Source organism: Penicillium bovifimosum, assembly GCF_028826915.1.
Source record: "Penicillium bovifimosum strain IBT 22155 chromosome Unknown utg000001l_segment0_segment0, whole genome shotgun sequence".
NCBI classification, from domain to species: domain Eukaryota; kingdom Fungi; phylum Ascomycota; class Eurotiomycetes; order Eurotiales; family Aspergillaceae; genus Penicillium; species Penicillium bovifimosum.
The window spans coordinates 335,180-350,289 of NW_026622710.1; the positions used below are offsets into that span (position 1 = coordinate 335,180).

The 15,110-nt window shown below is 52.1% G+C and overlaps 6 protein-coding genes across 6 annotated transcripts; 2 read left to right on the forward strand and 4 right to left on the reverse strand.

Annotated features, from left to right (window-relative positions):
• Window positions 1-614: 614 nt before the first annotated feature.
• N7515_000139 (uncharacterized protein) lies at window positions 615-5,275 on the forward strand (the record flags this gene model as incomplete). Its single annotated transcript, XM_056660883.1, has 3 exons — window positions 615-4,802; window positions 4,859-5,047; window positions 5,111-5,275. The coding sequence occupies 3 exons, from the start codon at window positions 615-617 to the stop codon at window positions 5,273-5,275; spliced, it is 4,542 nt and encodes a 1,513-aa protein (XP_056526049.1).
• A 544-nt stretch (window positions 5,276-5,819) lies between these two features.
• On the reverse strand, window positions 5,820-7,707 carry N7515_000140 (putative Na/H antiporter; the record flags this gene model as incomplete). Its single annotated transcript, XM_056660884.1, has 5 exons — window positions 5,820-6,140; window positions 6,246-6,654; window positions 6,702-6,784; window positions 6,837-7,510; window positions 7,590-7,707. 5 exons carry the CDS (start codon window positions 7,705-7,707, stop codon window positions 5,820-5,822), a joined length of 1,605 nt encoding a protein of 534 aa, XP_056526050.1.
• Window positions 7,708-7,994: 287 nt separating this feature from the next.
• N7515_000141 (RNA-DNA hybrid ribonuclease) lies at window positions 7,995-9,356 on the reverse strand (the record flags this gene model as incomplete). The annotated part of the gene is made up of 3 exons (XM_056660885.1): window positions 7,995-8,457; window positions 8,522-9,083; window positions 9,158-9,356. The coding sequence occupies 3 exons, from the start codon at window positions 9,354-9,356 to the stop codon at window positions 7,995-7,997; spliced, it is 1,224 nt and encodes a 407-aa protein (XP_056526051.1).
• A 604-nt stretch (window positions 9,357-9,960) lies between these two features.
• On the reverse strand, window positions 9,961-11,231 carry N7515_000142 (nitronate monooxygenase; the record flags this gene model as incomplete). Its single annotated transcript, XM_056660886.1, has 5 exons — window positions 9,961-10,069; window positions 10,127-10,389; window positions 10,437-10,465; window positions 10,526-11,056; window positions 11,111-11,231. The coding sequence occupies 5 exons, from the start codon at window positions 11,229-11,231 to the stop codon at window positions 9,961-9,963; spliced, it is 1,053 nt and encodes a 350-aa protein (XP_056526052.1).
• A 539-nt stretch (window positions 11,232-11,770) lies between these two features.
• Window positions 11,771-13,487, reverse strand: N7515_000143 (FMN-dependent alpha-hydroxy acid dehydrogenase; the record flags this gene model as incomplete). Its single annotated transcript, XM_056660887.1, has 4 exons — window positions 11,771-11,857; window positions 11,907-11,980; window positions 12,026-13,268; window positions 13,338-13,487. 4 exons carry the CDS (start codon window positions 13,485-13,487, stop codon window positions 11,771-11,773), a joined length of 1,554 nt encoding a protein of 517 aa, XP_056526053.1.
• A 494-nt stretch (window positions 13,488-13,981) lies between these two features.
• N7515_000144 (uncharacterized protein) lies at window positions 13,982-14,466 on the forward strand (the record flags this gene model as incomplete). The annotated part of the gene is made up of 2 exons (XM_056660888.1): window positions 13,982-13,990; window positions 14,065-14,466. 2 exons carry the CDS (start codon window positions 13,982-13,984, stop codon window positions 14,464-14,466), a joined length of 411 nt encoding a protein of 136 aa, XP_056526054.1.
• Between the last annotated feature and the right edge of the window lie 644 nt (window positions 14,467-15,110).

Genomic DNA, 15,110 nt, shown 5'->3' on the forward strand with positions numbered 1-15,110 from the left:
GCCTGCCGTCTGACAAAGCTCACAACTGGGTATAAGTCGCTATGTCGGCAGGACAGCGCACTTTTCAGTGCGTTTGGAGGCGAGCTGTAGGACGTAGAAAACGTCCAAGTGACGGCGAACTTGCAGTCCCGTCTCCGAAAGTAACGGCTAAGTCGCAGTCCACTGTCTCCCTTAGAAGAAAAGGTCGAGTAACGAATAAGTAACAGCGTAATCGTATCTATCCCGTAAACGACAAATGCGACGGTCAAGTAACGGTTTTGTGTAGAAAAAACGGTCAACGGCAGTCCGTCTCGCCCGTCTTGCCCCAGTAATGACGCGAAATTGGGCGAAACACCAGCCGCACAGCCACTTCTCGGCAGCCGCCACACCCACGGCTTAAGGAATATTGAAGTCCCGGAGTTCATTCTTCTCCTTCACCCTTCCTACTTCCATCACATCTTTCGATTTTATCGCTCTTTTCTCGCATTTATCTCCGACTTTTTCCGTTGTCTTGTGCGCTAGCTTTTGTATTCCCTCCTTGTTCTCCGACCCTCTCGAAAGAGAGCTTCGAGAGCTCTTCAAAGCTTGGAACCTGTCGGAGGGAGGTCGCCTGTAACCACGGCGAGACGGCAGAGATGTCTACCCCCACCGATCTCCAGGCTCTCTTGGCCAGTATCCGGCCTCGGCCATCGCCCTCGAACACTCCTGGGCAGGAAAATCCGACTGCCCAACACCAATCGTATTACCAGCCCGGTCTGTTTCCATCTCACGCTCACCAGCAGCAACCGTATGAGGGCCAGAGCTACCCACATGCTCAATCACATGGGTACCAACACCCATCGGTATCCTCGAATATCCAAAGCCCTGCTCCCATGAATATGCCTCCTCGTCAGGGCTCTGACATCCTTAGCCCTAATGTGTCTACTCCTCGGGGCGAGTGGCCTCAGCACCAGCCGCAGCACCAGCCGCACCAGCCTCAGCCGCCGCAACACCAGCCGCAGCAACACCAGCCGCCGCAGCCGCAGCATCCCAACGCAGGCTCGGTCGATCTTTTGAGTCTCCTCAGGTCCACCCAGCGGTCCAGTGCTAGTCCTCAGCCGCAGGCTCCTGCTGCAGGTCCCGAGCACCTGCAGGCTCCACCAGCTCAGGGAGCCGCCTCGCATGGAAGAAACATTTCGGCATCTGACTTGGTTGCTACTTTGTTTGGCCAACAGACCCCTGCTGCCCCTGCGGTCGCCCACGCAGCTCCGCCGGCTGGCCCTCCCCAGGGATTCCAATCCGGTCACCCTGACGGACCCAATGAGAACACCCAGGCCATGCTGCTTCGTCTGCTCAACCGTCCTCAGCCAGCTGCTGCTGCCGCCAAGTCCCCGTCGCCGACTTTGCCCCAGCAGGCATCACACATACAGCATACGGTTGATGAGCCTCAGAGGCAGACTACCAAGAACGTCTTGACGGAGATTGTGGATGAAAGTTCCAAGGCGCCTGCGCATCCGGAAACGGTCGTGTCGCCCTCGAAGGACTCGATGTTCACTTACGTCAATCCGTTCGATCAATTGGCCGCTATCTCGCCTCGCAACAAGTCTCCCCAGACTACCACTAACGTCCAGAGCCCAGCCGTCGAAGTCGTGGAAAAACAGAAGATCAACGTCTCCGCTAAATTGGAACCTTCGCAGACACCTGAGCCTGCGGCTCCTAAGCAGAAAGTGCAATCGCCGATTCTGAGCGACGGACAGCAAGAAGCTGTAAACGAAGTCGTCGGCCGTCTCGTAGACGAGATTGGCCGCTCCCTCAGTGGCGATAAGCCACAGATGGCAGCTGAAGCAAAGACCGCCGTCTCCGCTGCTCAGGAGGAACCCTCCGAAGCAGTCGTCTCATCGGTCGCTGGTGATCTGCGCGAGACTGCTGCTGAAGCTAAGAAAGAGGATATTTTGAGGAAGTTCAGCACCTTCAGGGATGCGACGAAGACTTCACAGACTCCGGCTGCTCAAAAGGTGGCTGAGCCAGCCGAGGCTCTCGCTGACAGCTGGGAGAGCGCGGAGGATAGCGCTGAAAAGGAGGAAGAACGAGTTGTCTCTGTTTATAACTTCCCGATGAGGCCCTTCATCTCCATTGCTGTGAAACCTGCAAGTGGAAAACTTGTGACTTTCCGTGACGACGATGTCATGGACATCGCTCGTCTGAAGAAGGACTTTGATCAGCTTGACCGTTCATTGACCGCAGCAACCTCTGATTACATTGTGTATGCGCTCGCCAAAACCGGCGGAATCAGGATCATTCGACAAGATGACGGTACTGATCGACAGGTGTTCCGTGCTACCCGTGATCGGGTATTCAACGTTGCCTTGTGTACGGCTCCTTCTACCTCTGGTGACTCTGGAGTTCAAGCCATCCTTGGCATTGGAGTCAGCGGCTCTGTGTACTGGGCCTTGATCTCGCGTTCTGGAAAGGACTTCTTTGATATGGATGCATTGGAAAGCGAAAGCTTGATCTTCCCGCCCTTCCCTGCCTCGGACGAGAACACCTCTGGCGGCCAGCTGAAAACGCGGGCTAAGCGGAGCACTCGTCACACCAACTTGTTTGCCATCGGTCGAGGAAAGAACATATACGTTGTTTCGCCAAAGGCAGCAATGAATCCTGCCTATGGTGTCTCCGGTACTCAGCGCACCGTTAACACTGAGAAGTTCTTCAAGGAGCGTGCATTGAAGATCTCTACCGGTAAGGCCGGCAAAGACTTCGCTTTCAGTGATGATGATTCCGTGATCGCGTCGTTGGACAAGACCGGCCGATTGCGCTTTTGGGATATCAAGGATATGCTCGACGACGCCAGTTTGGTGGAAGGCCCTGCCCCTGCTGAGATCCGGGTTCCTTTGGCTACCTTTGTCACTGGCTCTCCGACTGAAAAGTCTTGGCCCACTTCAGTTCTTTTCCTGGACAAGCTTCGCGCTTATACGCGATCGATGGCGCTCCGTTATGTTTTGGTTGGACTCAAGCAGAACCACACCTTGCAGCTCTGGGATATTGGGCTGGGCAAGGCCGTGCAGGAGCTGAAGTTCCCCCACGGGAACGAGTCCGATGCCATCTGTAGCGTGGCTTATCACCCATCATCTGGAGTCATCGTTGTTGGCCACCCCACGCGTAACTCGATCTACTTTGCGCATTTGTCGGCTCCCCGGTATAACTTGCCTCCAATGTCGCAGGCAGCCTACATTCGAGACCTCAACGATAAGGACAACACCCTGCCCAAGCCTGAGTCTACCGCTTGCTTGAGTGGAATTCGGGAGATCTCTCTCGGTTCGAAGGGTCAGTTGAGAAGTTTGGAGCTTCTCCCTATCAGCAAGTCGGCTACTGACAAGAGCACGGAGGACTCGTCCCTATTCGAGCTGTACGTTATGCACTCTCGCGGTGTGACTTGCTTGAACATCAAGAAGGAGGATCTGGGCTGGACCTCGGACAACAAAGTCATCCGCCCTATCGATGCGACGGAGCATGGTTTGATTGAGATCAGCGATCTTCAAACTTTCCCAACATACGCCACTGACGAGCCATCTGTCAACGGCGACTCCGTCTCCACCTCCACCCCCCGTGCCAAGGACTCGGCGAAGAAGACGGATATTGGAGACTCTGCTTCTGGCGTTGCTGCCTCGCGTAACGCCTCGCCTACCAAATTGGCCACCAAGAAGAAGGAGGAGCCGAATGAGCCAGCGGCGGCGCCTGTCATGGCTGAAAAGTCCGAGAGAAAGAAGAAGAAGAAGGCTGCCGCTGAAGCGAAGGCAAAGGAGCCCTCCGTCACTGCCGGCGTTGAATCTCTTCCCACTGCTAGCAAGGAATTCGAGACTCCATCTTCCACTGCGGGCCACGCAGCTGCATCTCCATCCAAGATGTCTGGTTTCCGTGTTTCGGAAGAATCCTTGAGCGAGCACATTCAGTTCCTGCAGGGCAATGTGTCGAATCAGTTCAATAAGAGCCTTGGGCAAGAGTTTGAGAACCTGCACCGTCGTTTCGAGGAAGAACGTCGCAGCTGGGATGCTGCTTCGTCCGCAAAGCAAGACCAAGTGTTGCGCTTGGTCTCCAGCACACTCTCCGACAACGTCGAGAAGAACCTGGCCCGCATTGTCTCGGGCAGCATACAGACCGATGTTATTCCGGTCATCACCAATGCCACCTCTGCGGCAGTCAAGGAGCAACTGGACGGTGCTCTCTCCCAGCAACTTGGAGGCGCGTTCAACGAGGAGCTGCGAAAGCTTCTTCCCCAGGCGATCATCAATGCTATGCAGCAGCCCGCTGTGATGAAGGCCGTTTTTGATTCGGTAGTAGCGAAGCTTGTTCCTCGCATCGAGACGGAAGTTCGCCGAGTCATGGACCCTTCGGTGGCTCCCATGATCGAAAGCTTGGCGCAGCGCACCAAGAAGGTGGAGTCGGATATGGAGCGCCACATCAAGGCGCAGATCGAGCAGTATGAGGCCCAGCGTTTGAAGGATAGCGCGAAGATTGAGGAGATGTCGGCTGTTTTGCATGGCTTGTCCAAGTCTGTGGCCTTGCTGGTGGCTAACCAGGGCCAACAGGCTCAGGCTCAGACTCAAAGCCCGCGTGAGGTCCAACGCGAGGCTCCAGCTGTCAAGCGGCACCCGTCTGTCGGATCTGAGAACCAGTTGCGCATGCCGCAGCCAGTGTCTCATGCTGTGCTCCAGTCCCAGCCTCTCCCGGCTCATAGCCCGGCCCCGATTGCGGCTCCTATTCCTGCCCGATCCCCGGAAGAGACTGAATTGGCCGAGGTTGCCCAGCTGATGAACGCTGGTCACTTTGAGGAGGGTACTATCAAGGTTGGTCTGGTTCAATTGTATTCGTTTAACCTCATTACTGACATTATCTTTTCCAGTGGCTCCAATCCCACCAGCAAGCTGATTTGTTCGACAAATTCTTCGTCCAGGTCTCTCCCGCCTACCTGTCGAGACTTTCTGCGATCGTGATGCTCTCTGTGGCCGTCGCTGTCACCTCTGCCCTGCACGCCAATGTTGCTCAGCGTCTTCACTGGCTTGATGTGGTTCTCCAGAACGTCGATCCTAGGGTATGTATCTACATCTCTCTCTCCTATAATTTATCCATAACGTGTGCTGACACTGTCTTACAGGATCCCGATCTCCGCGAAGTCGCACCTCGCATTCTTGACATCATTGGCCAGCGCCTCAATACGCTGTACATGTCAGTGGTCGAGCGCAACCCGCACGACCAGATCTTGCGTCTTATCGCGCCCCTTGCTCGCCGTGCGCGCGAACTGCATGCAGGCCTGGCGTAGATACCATGACCTGTTCTTTTTGTTCTTTCGCATTTGGCCATCAAATATGCTCATCATTTGCGGGCCCATCAATGGCGTTATCATTTTTTGCTTTTCAGTATGACGTGTAACGATATCGAAGGAACGACAAGCAACAGTCCTGACCATTGGATCAGTGCGAGGTTTGGTATCTAGCTATGGTTGAGTGGGATGAGATTTGAAGACCTTAACGAGGCTATGTCTTCCGTGAAACACGGATCTTACAATATTGGTACCAATTCAGATATTCTTTCTGTGTACTTTTGCATCTCTATTGCTCGTACAGAGATAGTTTTTTACAACTATCTTCATGATCATGACATGGCGTTTTGAAATAAGACTCATATGATTTGTATGTAATGCAATCGTAATAGTATCTAACACAGATGTAAGGACAATATGCCCGCAATGGTATCTCAAACATGACATGAATATGATAATATGCAAAGAGATCTCCGTCCTGCTAATCCAAGAATAAGATGCAAGCAGTACTTCAGTTCATAACTTCATACCCAAGATGTCAAGACTAAGACTTATCCTCAGCACTAACAACCGGCGTCAACGTCAAATGAACCGGTCTATCCGGTTCACCGATTTGCCCAACACCAAGCTGCAACGACTCCGACTGCGGCGGACAAGCAGCAGCACCAGTTCGGTATCCACGCTTGCGACCTCGATAACTTGCATCTTCGCCTGTGGTCAGTGGGGTGGCGGTGCTGTGCGTGTGGTTGATGTTTCCAATTGGGATGGATTTCTGTTCTTCGGCGCTGGTGCTGATCACGCTGGAAATTGTTGCGGGCAGGTTGTAGCCTGCTTTTCCCAGTGGGACGGAGAGGCCGTGGACCACCTTTTTTTTCTTCGGTTAGTTATAGGGGATAGAGGATGGGGGTGGGACAAGGTAGAAGGTAGAAGGGATAAGGTAGAAGGTAGAGAGGGAGTTGGGTGGACTTACAATACTGCAAATAACCAAGAACCAAACAACGATCTGGACAGTATCTATAACTTTTTCCACATCCTCCGGGACTTGATCATTGACTTTAATCTTGCGCAGAGTCTCAAGAGTGATGGATAAGTAAAAGATAGCGCCAACACCGATAGGACCGAAGAAGCCAACGAATGCAGCCTGGGAGAGGAGCTCGATTTGATGAATCCATTTGTGCATGGCGAGAACGATGGGTAGACGGCGAAGGATGAGGATCAGGATACCTAGGAAGATGAGTCGGTGGATGGGGATTATGTCGTTGTGTAAGAAGGATGACCATGGGCAGACTGCGCCGAACCACATGAAGACTGATAGATTGAGGAGCATGTCGATTGTTGGTTGGAGGGAATCGTCGATTGTTTCGAGGCGGAACCAGTCACTTTTTCTGTTAGCAATTGATTCAGTCTGATATTGGAGTTGGCTTACTCCTGTGTGAATACATTCCCGGCAATGAAACATGCAAGTAGATCGTCTGTACCGATCATGCCACATGTACCCACGATGAAGAGCTGTAGATATTAGCACTTTTCTTCTATTCGAGGAAGTTTGGAATGAACTCACAGCAAGAGCAATAGCAAAAACCAAAAAACTCTCCCGATCAACATATCTCTTCTCCTCAGCCCAATGCAACAACTTCCTCGCAATCCACCCAATAACAGTCCCATACACAACACTCAGCAGAATCGTATACGCCCAAGTCTCATAAAACCACAGGGCCATAGCCTTCCCCGCCCCACCAGTAAATTCCTCTCTTGCCATACCCGTATACTGCAGGATATAAACACCAAAGAAGAGAAACGGATATCCAAGACCATCGTTAGCACCCGATTCCGCAATGATAATCCTCTGCAATTCGCGCGGCACATGCTTATCAGCAAACTTGCCCTTGACAATCGAATTGGACAGAACCGGGTCGGTGGGAGTCACGCATGCGCCGATGATCAATGCATGCAGGAATTGCAGGTGCGGCACCAGAGCCCAGATTACTAGACTGCTGCACATCCACATGGCCACCATGCCTGGGCCGAGGAGGAGGGCTAGGCTTCGCCATTCGATTTGCAGGTAGCGTTTGGGGAGTTGCACTCCTGCTAGCACTAGTTGCACGCCTAGTACGAGCCGCGTGAAATGCAGGGTTATTGTCTCCAGGTTCTGGTCGGAGTGAAGTGCATAGTCTTCTGGTCTGATGAAATTGGCGGCGTGCGGGGAGAATAGGACTCCGGCCAATAGGGAGATTACTGTGCTGTTAACATTTGACTTCCTTTTATACATATACATGTAGTATACATGTAGTCTGTAGGGTCAGATGATACTTACATGCTTCGGACAAGTAGAATCGCTCCTTACACAGGTAGGATACAAGTCCGAATAGAGAGATGAATCCTCCCAAGGTCGCGCAGACAATGTTGAAGTTGCTCAGATCGAGTGTGGGCATTTTTACTCGTCACCTCGCTTGGAATGTTCACAGTCTGTCAGTCCGTAGAGTTAGATATCAGATCAAGTCGATCAGTATCTACTTGAAGTTGGATCTTGGCTTGGATCTTGGCTTGGATCTTGGCTTGGAGACTGTACAGGCAATCATCGTATGAAAGAAAACAAGCTTATTCTCACTCCACACTAACTCCACACCGCTTTCTGTTCTATTCTCATATCTACAATCGATAGTTTTTCATATCATAGCTGTATTGAAGTATTTGATCCTCCCTCCTGTACAGAACATGACTAGATTTCCTCTTCCTCTTCCTCCTCCTCTTCCAGTTCCCTCTCCCGTTCCTCCCGTTCATTGTCCATATCGTCCAAAATACTCTGTAACTCGAACCTGGCAGCCACACCAGCTTGGGCTCCAGCGACTGCTAATTTGTCGGCCTGTTCGTTGCCTGCATCTTTATTGTGGCCTTTAACCCACTCAAACTTGGTCTTGACCTTGAGATCGATGCGTTCCTCGATCTTGACCAAGATCGACTCAATCAGATCTCGATTCTCAACTGGCTTGTTGTCGCGCGTCATCCAATTGTTGCGACGCCAGTTGACAAACCAGTCAGTAACGCAGTTAATTGCATATTTGCTGTCGGAGACTATGGTCACATCTCGGTGTCGAGGGGCAATATCAATCGCTCGGAGGATGGCTGTCAACTCGGCGCGCTGGTTGGTCTGACGATTACCCATCAGTGGCTCCGAGACATTTCTGCTAGGATAGATCGAGGTTAGAATAGTCCATAATACACAGTAGCATAAGGCAATGTACGAACCTTGAATCGCCAGGTCCAAAGTATACCCCGACCCCGGCCGACGCCCATGGGGTGCCATTCTGTAATGAACTCCCATCGGTGTATATCCTCAGCATCCCCGGGATACCGGTTGATTGTGTTTTCGTCGCCGTCATCTGCGAGACGGTCTTGTACACCACCTTACCAGTGGCTGGGTCGAGAATGACATTCGGATCAAACCCATCCTCAGCTCCAGCCGGCAATGGGCCGTCGCCTGGCTCATATTCAACTCCGTCTTCATCCTTTGGTCTTTCAATCGTGGTCCCGGGAGGTTCAGATGGCGTGCCGAACCCAGCTGGAGGTTGAGCCTGTCCCTCTCGGACGAACGCTTCTGCCTCTTCGCGGGTGCCGAACTTGCGATATCGAGGTCGCGGGAACCCACGGATCTGTTCCTGTGCCTTTGTCCAATCCGTATATACTCCAGTTACCCGGCCCCGTTGTATTCCGTAGTATCGCGTATTCTCCGAGCTCTGCGATGCGCCTGCTGGTGGTTTGATGCCTTTCAAAAACGCGCTTGCTTCTTCTTGCGAGGGGAACGATTGAACTGGAAAGGAAGTAAGTGTCAGTTGTTGGTCGTAATGGCGCGTTCTATTGGAGCCGCGTGGAGAGCGCACTCACAGATTGCTCCCTTGAACCCCGTTACTTGAGCCAGACACTCATCCCAACCATAGTATATGCCTGGTTTATGGCCTGCCTTGACGGCGTAATATTTGACCCCGTTTCTTTTGCGCTTTGTACCTGCGGTCGGCGAGGGGGAGGGTTTCGAGCCAGGCGAAGCTTTGGAGACGAGACTCGGCGACGGCGTTGACCGGTTCATGTCGGATTGATCGCTGGGGGTTATATCGATTTTTATGTGCGTAATGGGGGTGGAATCGGTAGAATACAGGCTCTTCTGGGTAAATGGCGAATATTCAAGCTTCGTTGTATGCGTGCGGACAGGAAATCGCGAATTAAATCGCGGGCAGCTCAGAAGGGAACAAGGTCCCGACTTCAAGGCTGACCAAAGACGCCCGTGAATCTTGGAAGCTGACTGCGGGTGACACGAGGGCAGAATATGCAAATTGAGGTGGAATCGAGGGTTGAGTGTGAAGTGGGAGGAGAGGGGGAAGGGAGGGGGATCGAAGGTTTGGGGTGTTGACAGCGCTTGACGATCTTGAAATGTCAACGTCTCCAATATCAAGGGACAAATTATTCCTTTGTGTCTATTTGAATATTGAATTGATTTTCTTTGTTTTGGTCAAGATTGCCATTCTACATGGATGGTTCTTCCATAACTCTTAGCTACAAATATATATTCACGGTACGGAGTATATCCAATGCACATAGGCCCGTACATTACGCACAACCTCAGGTATGGTTGACCTGTAACCTAGTCATGGACTCGATAGCAAAAGCTCGAGACATCGAGTTGGAGCCGCAGCCTAAAGTCCTGCCTTCACTCGCTCGAGTATCGCCCTGACCTCCTGCTGAGTGGTCTTGATGAGATCTTCAACAGGGACCACTGCCTTGATACTTCCAACACTTGTACCCCTAATAAAAGTCAAGGTTAATATAGCGATTCCCGAGAGAGACAGAACCGATACTCACGCCCACACCGTCCGCCTCCGATCATCGCCAGCCGCTCTGGCCTCGTTGTGTCGTCGGATGATCTCTTCGTCAGACACACCTTCTTCCGAGTCACGGTAATTCATCCCCACAACAGCCCTGCCATCATACCGGCGCGGGAAGACATCGGTTGACTGGAACACATCGTGTCTGGTGGTCTTAACGGTTGAAACTCCGCCATCGGTAGTCGATAGAATGGTCTGCTTTATCTCAGATGGCGCGGGGCATTCTGAGGTTGCAACGAACTATAACCTGTTAGAAAGGATGTGTATCTTGAAGGAGTGAGATCTACCCGAGTGCCCATGACAATACCATCGGCGCCTTGTCTTTGTTAGTCAACTGGAAACAGCTAAAGGTGAAGATATGATAGATACCACTAACCAAGTCCGAGGGCAGCAACACAGCCCCTTCCATCAACAATACCACCAGCTGCCAGAACAGCAGTAGTTGTGTTCCCAGTCTCTAATAGAAGGTCTCGTACCTCGGGCAAAAGGGAGATCAGACTAGCGCCCTGAGCCCACTGATGTCCACCTGCATCCGTTCCCTGGATGACTAGGCCATCTACCTTTTGCTGGATTGCTTCCTTTGCAGCGGCAATATTCCCTACCTGGGAGAATATCCTCGTTTCCCACCCAGAGACCCTTTGAGTTTGTCGAATGGCTCGAATGATGGGAAGATGGTCAGCCTCAGCCTGGGGAAAGGACAGCCAAATAGCTGCGACCCGGTGCTTCTGGAGGATGGGAATGACATTCTCAATTAACCCGTCTGGCTGGAATGTGATTAGTCCGACACCAAGTGGCAATGGTTGCTCATCAGTCAAACCGAGGATAGAGCGGGCATTTGTCAATTGAGTATCGAGTGCTGTGAGTTGACTAGACCCGGTCTGGAAGAGGAAGCCTCCCCCGATGAATCCTACTTGATTGTTAGATTAGGTATACTATATGTAGTCAGGTCGGTCAGATATACCGAATCCCCCGGCCTTGGTGACAGCTGTAGCTAGGCCGGCGTCGGAGAATCCAAACATCGGCGCGCTGGCGATGAATGGGCTGGTTGTGTGGGGAAAACATTTTAGGATATTCTCAGCCATTTCGAGTGAGGATAGCAGGGATATATAAAGGTCGAGGAATAGCTTGGGAGAGAAGTTTAAGAGTAAGCCGATATGTTGATCACATCTACTCAATTGAACCCCGCTCAGGACATAAGCTATAGCTTACTCGGGTTAGGGAAGACCAGATAGTCACTTTCAGCCTCTGTCCATTGCAAATATTCTAGAAGAGTGAAATTGACAGCATAAGCTGTTTTCTAGTTAGCCTTTTATATGCAGCAGGCTGCAGGGGTCTACAGCAGGGATTGTACTTTTAGTCTTATATTCTTATACGCCAACCTCAGACATCAAACAGTTTCCTGGTCTAGCGGTTATGATTTTCCGTTAACAATTGCTTCAAGCAAGTGTTCCGGAAAGGTTCTGGGTTCGATTCCCAGGGAAACTATTTTTTGTGCTTTTGTGACTTTTTTGCTGGAGAGTGGAGTTGGAGGGTGGCGCTGTTGCGAGTGGATACGTTATGGAGAAAGTGAAATCGGAATGCATTCGACACGGGAGTATATATACGCAGTAAGTAATTACTTCTAAAGTCTCGCCCGGAATGCGCGCCGTAAAGGTTCAAGACCGCCAGGACCATCGTAGATCTGTTGTTCCGTAACGCGGGTGTTGATCTGGAAGATTTAGTAAAGGGTCTAGAGGAACATGTGGGAAGACACTTACATGTTGGAGCCCCAATTGTTCAACCCGCTCCACTCCAAGCAGTCGCATACATGTCTTCATTTCGTCGTTCAGGACTAAAAAGTCAGCAATATTCCCAGCCTAGACGAACATCAACTTACTCTGCAAGGTTCGACGAACACCCTCAACTCCACCCGCTGCTAAGCCCCACAGAGCCGGACGTCCCAGGCCAACTGCCTTTGCACCCAAGCAGAGTGCCTTGACCGCATCTGTGCCGCGACGGATACCTCCATCCACGTACACCTCGATCTTGTCAAAGACCTCCGGGCAGTATTTCCGAATCTCCAAGAGAGTATGAACGGCCGGCGGAGCAGTGTCCATGGCACGTCCTCCGTGATTAGAGAGGATAATACCCCTGACCTGAGGTGCGTGCAGCGAGGCGAGATATGCATCTTCGTGGGTCTGCAGACCCTTCAAGACAATCGGCAAATCCGTCTGTGTAGTGAGCCAAGCCAAAGTCTTCGTCCACGTCAAGGAGGGGTCGGTGCCTGCGAACAATTGCTGGCCGACACCGCCAGACCCTTCGGTAGGGTTGGGCGTGTCGTCTGCTGAGCGCTCGGCGGCTTTCACGCCGCTTGTTACAGCGGCCGTCCGTCCGGTCATGCCCATACGCTCGTCATCCTCTCGTTTCCCTGGAACCGGGGCGTCGAGAGTGAGAACAATGAACTTGATCGCTTTGAGCTTGTTGATGCGGGCAAGCATCGCCTCGCTCTTCTTGCGGTCAACTTGCACATAAAGCTGCCAACCAAAGACCTGATCTGGTGCGGCATCTTTCACGATCTGCTCAGGGGTCATGGAAGCGTTGTTGGAAATGATCTGCACAGCCCCGAAGCTACGGCATGCTTCTGCAATGCCGGCCTCACCGGACGGGTGGCCTAGACGTGCCATGGCTGCTGGAGCGACATAGATGGGCGTCTGTATTTTATGGCCGAGCACCTCTGTATCCAGATCGCAGTTTGTGCAGTCCACAAAAACCCGAGGTCGTAGGAGAATGGAACGGTAAACTTGAGTGTTGAAGTGCTTGCTGGCTTTGTCGTCGGATGCGGAGTAGTAGTATGCCCAAGCCTTCTTGCTTATTTGCTTAGTAGCCACTTCTTCAATCTCATCCAAGTTGAGTAGGTTCTCCATAGGCGGTGGTCCCTCATCCTCGTGCTGGGGATCGGAGGGAGCCTCCTTCTTCGGTAATGTGCTAACATCGACCGTTCCCAAACATGCCTCGGGCTTCAGTTCCTCCTCCAGAATGCCTGGCGGGTGAATTGGATCGTACTCCTCCGTGGCATCCCGACCCGCGAGTTGCAGGATGATCATCGCACCGCCAGGGTGGCTGCCCAGGAAGTCGGTGACCTAGCTAAGAGTCAGTACCGGCTACCGAGGGGGTTATGCGCAATGCAAAACGATAGAATAGGGCCTTACATCGTAGACCTTGCCGTATAGAATCACCCAACAGCTCTCACGAGTGTTGTGTTTTGCGACTATTTCTTCAATCAGCGAAACATCCCGCGTGGGGGGCCACGGAGAGTGCGGAGAAGCAATACCTTCTGTCGCATCGAATACCTTCGCCATGCTCGAGGCGCTAGTGGAAATGGAGTTGAGACAAGTGCCTGTAGAGGTCGGCGTAGGAATAGCAGTAGTGAAAGAAAGAAAATAAAATATAAAGACGGTGCGAGAGGTGATCCAACTACATCAGGTTGGAGAGTGTGGGGGAAGTCGGCGGCCGCTTTTTTCCTCGTTGGGGGGTTTTCGATTGCCGACCGAAGAAATTGGAATTGGCTACGTGTTATTGGTGGAATAATTGGAGTCAACGGGGACCTGAATATGTAAATTATATTCATCAATTGGGACATAGTGGACATTTGAAGCTATACAAAAGTTGACGTCTGAATACTCCAAAGGCCATATCGGCCGTTCCACGTGAGGTGTCTGAGGAGTGAGAGGACGGTGTCACCCGCATCGTTTCCCCCTCAACGAGCCAACCTCTTCCACTCCCCAATGAAATTCGACTCCTGACTTCGCAGTTCGGATATTATCCTACTCGAACGTCATTCCCATCCATAGTCATGTTTGAGGTGTGTTATCTTTGAGAGCTTCCTCATCTACGGATTCCTTACCTCTGTCCCACCTCATAATCTAACTGTCTCAGCGTCGCGCAGGGGATCGTTATCGCCTGCGAATGCACCGGGCTCGCTCGGCCGTTCTAACCTCGGATGAAATCGTTGAGGTACGCGCCGCCCAACGAACCTTCGAGGGTGCCTACGTCCGAACCGCCTTGTCCCAGTTCTCCTTCGCCCTCGTCGTGCTCAAGATCTTCACCGCCGAGTTCTATAGTATCGGGGCTCTGTTCGCCATCTACGGCACCGGTGTCCTCATTATCGGACTATTCCGCCGCTCGCAGGGAAACAAGCAATTCTTCTCCGAAGTAGGGGACGATGGGATACACCGACATAAGTTTCGCACCAGTGGGAATGCCGTGTTGGTCTTGACAGCACTGAGCGTGGCGGCATACGCATGCTTGATTGGCTTGACCTTGAACCTGAACAACTGATAAGGAACATTCTGCGTGGACCATCCATTCACACCGTATCCACCATCCCTAGAGGTTTACCTTCTACGCAGTAGATATCATATCTGGTGATACCCCCTGCGTTACCGCCAAGCGCCAAGGACTCGCCAGACCACGGGACATGGCTACGGCAGCGGAGATCAGTCTGTGCGGCAACGGACCCCTACAGCTGGTCGGAGATCAATTGTGTTGAGGGCCTGGAGCTGCCAAGGAAGCCGAGTCTGCTCCGTGGGAAGATAAGATCAGCCCGAGCGGGTGAGATGCAGGTCATACAAGGTGGGCCTCCACTAGGAGGCTGAGATGGATTCTAAATCTAAGGTATGCAGTATTGTACTGTCTATACCGCAGTATGCATTTGTTGGGCTGGTCATACCTGCAATCGCAGCAATCAACTGGCAGGATTCTCATCCATCCCGCCCACGGCCTGCAAAGACGACGGTGGGGGTGTCTACGATTGTGATATTTCGGCGGATTACCGAGAGATTGCAAGAATGATCAAGGCCACAGGGGGTAAGACTGTACATACACTTGTTCCATCGGTGTGTTTCGCTGTTTGCTGTCGCCAAGCATTCTCCGTTAGAGATAGGACAGATGCATCGAGACGTAAATTGCCGGTCGAGTGTATA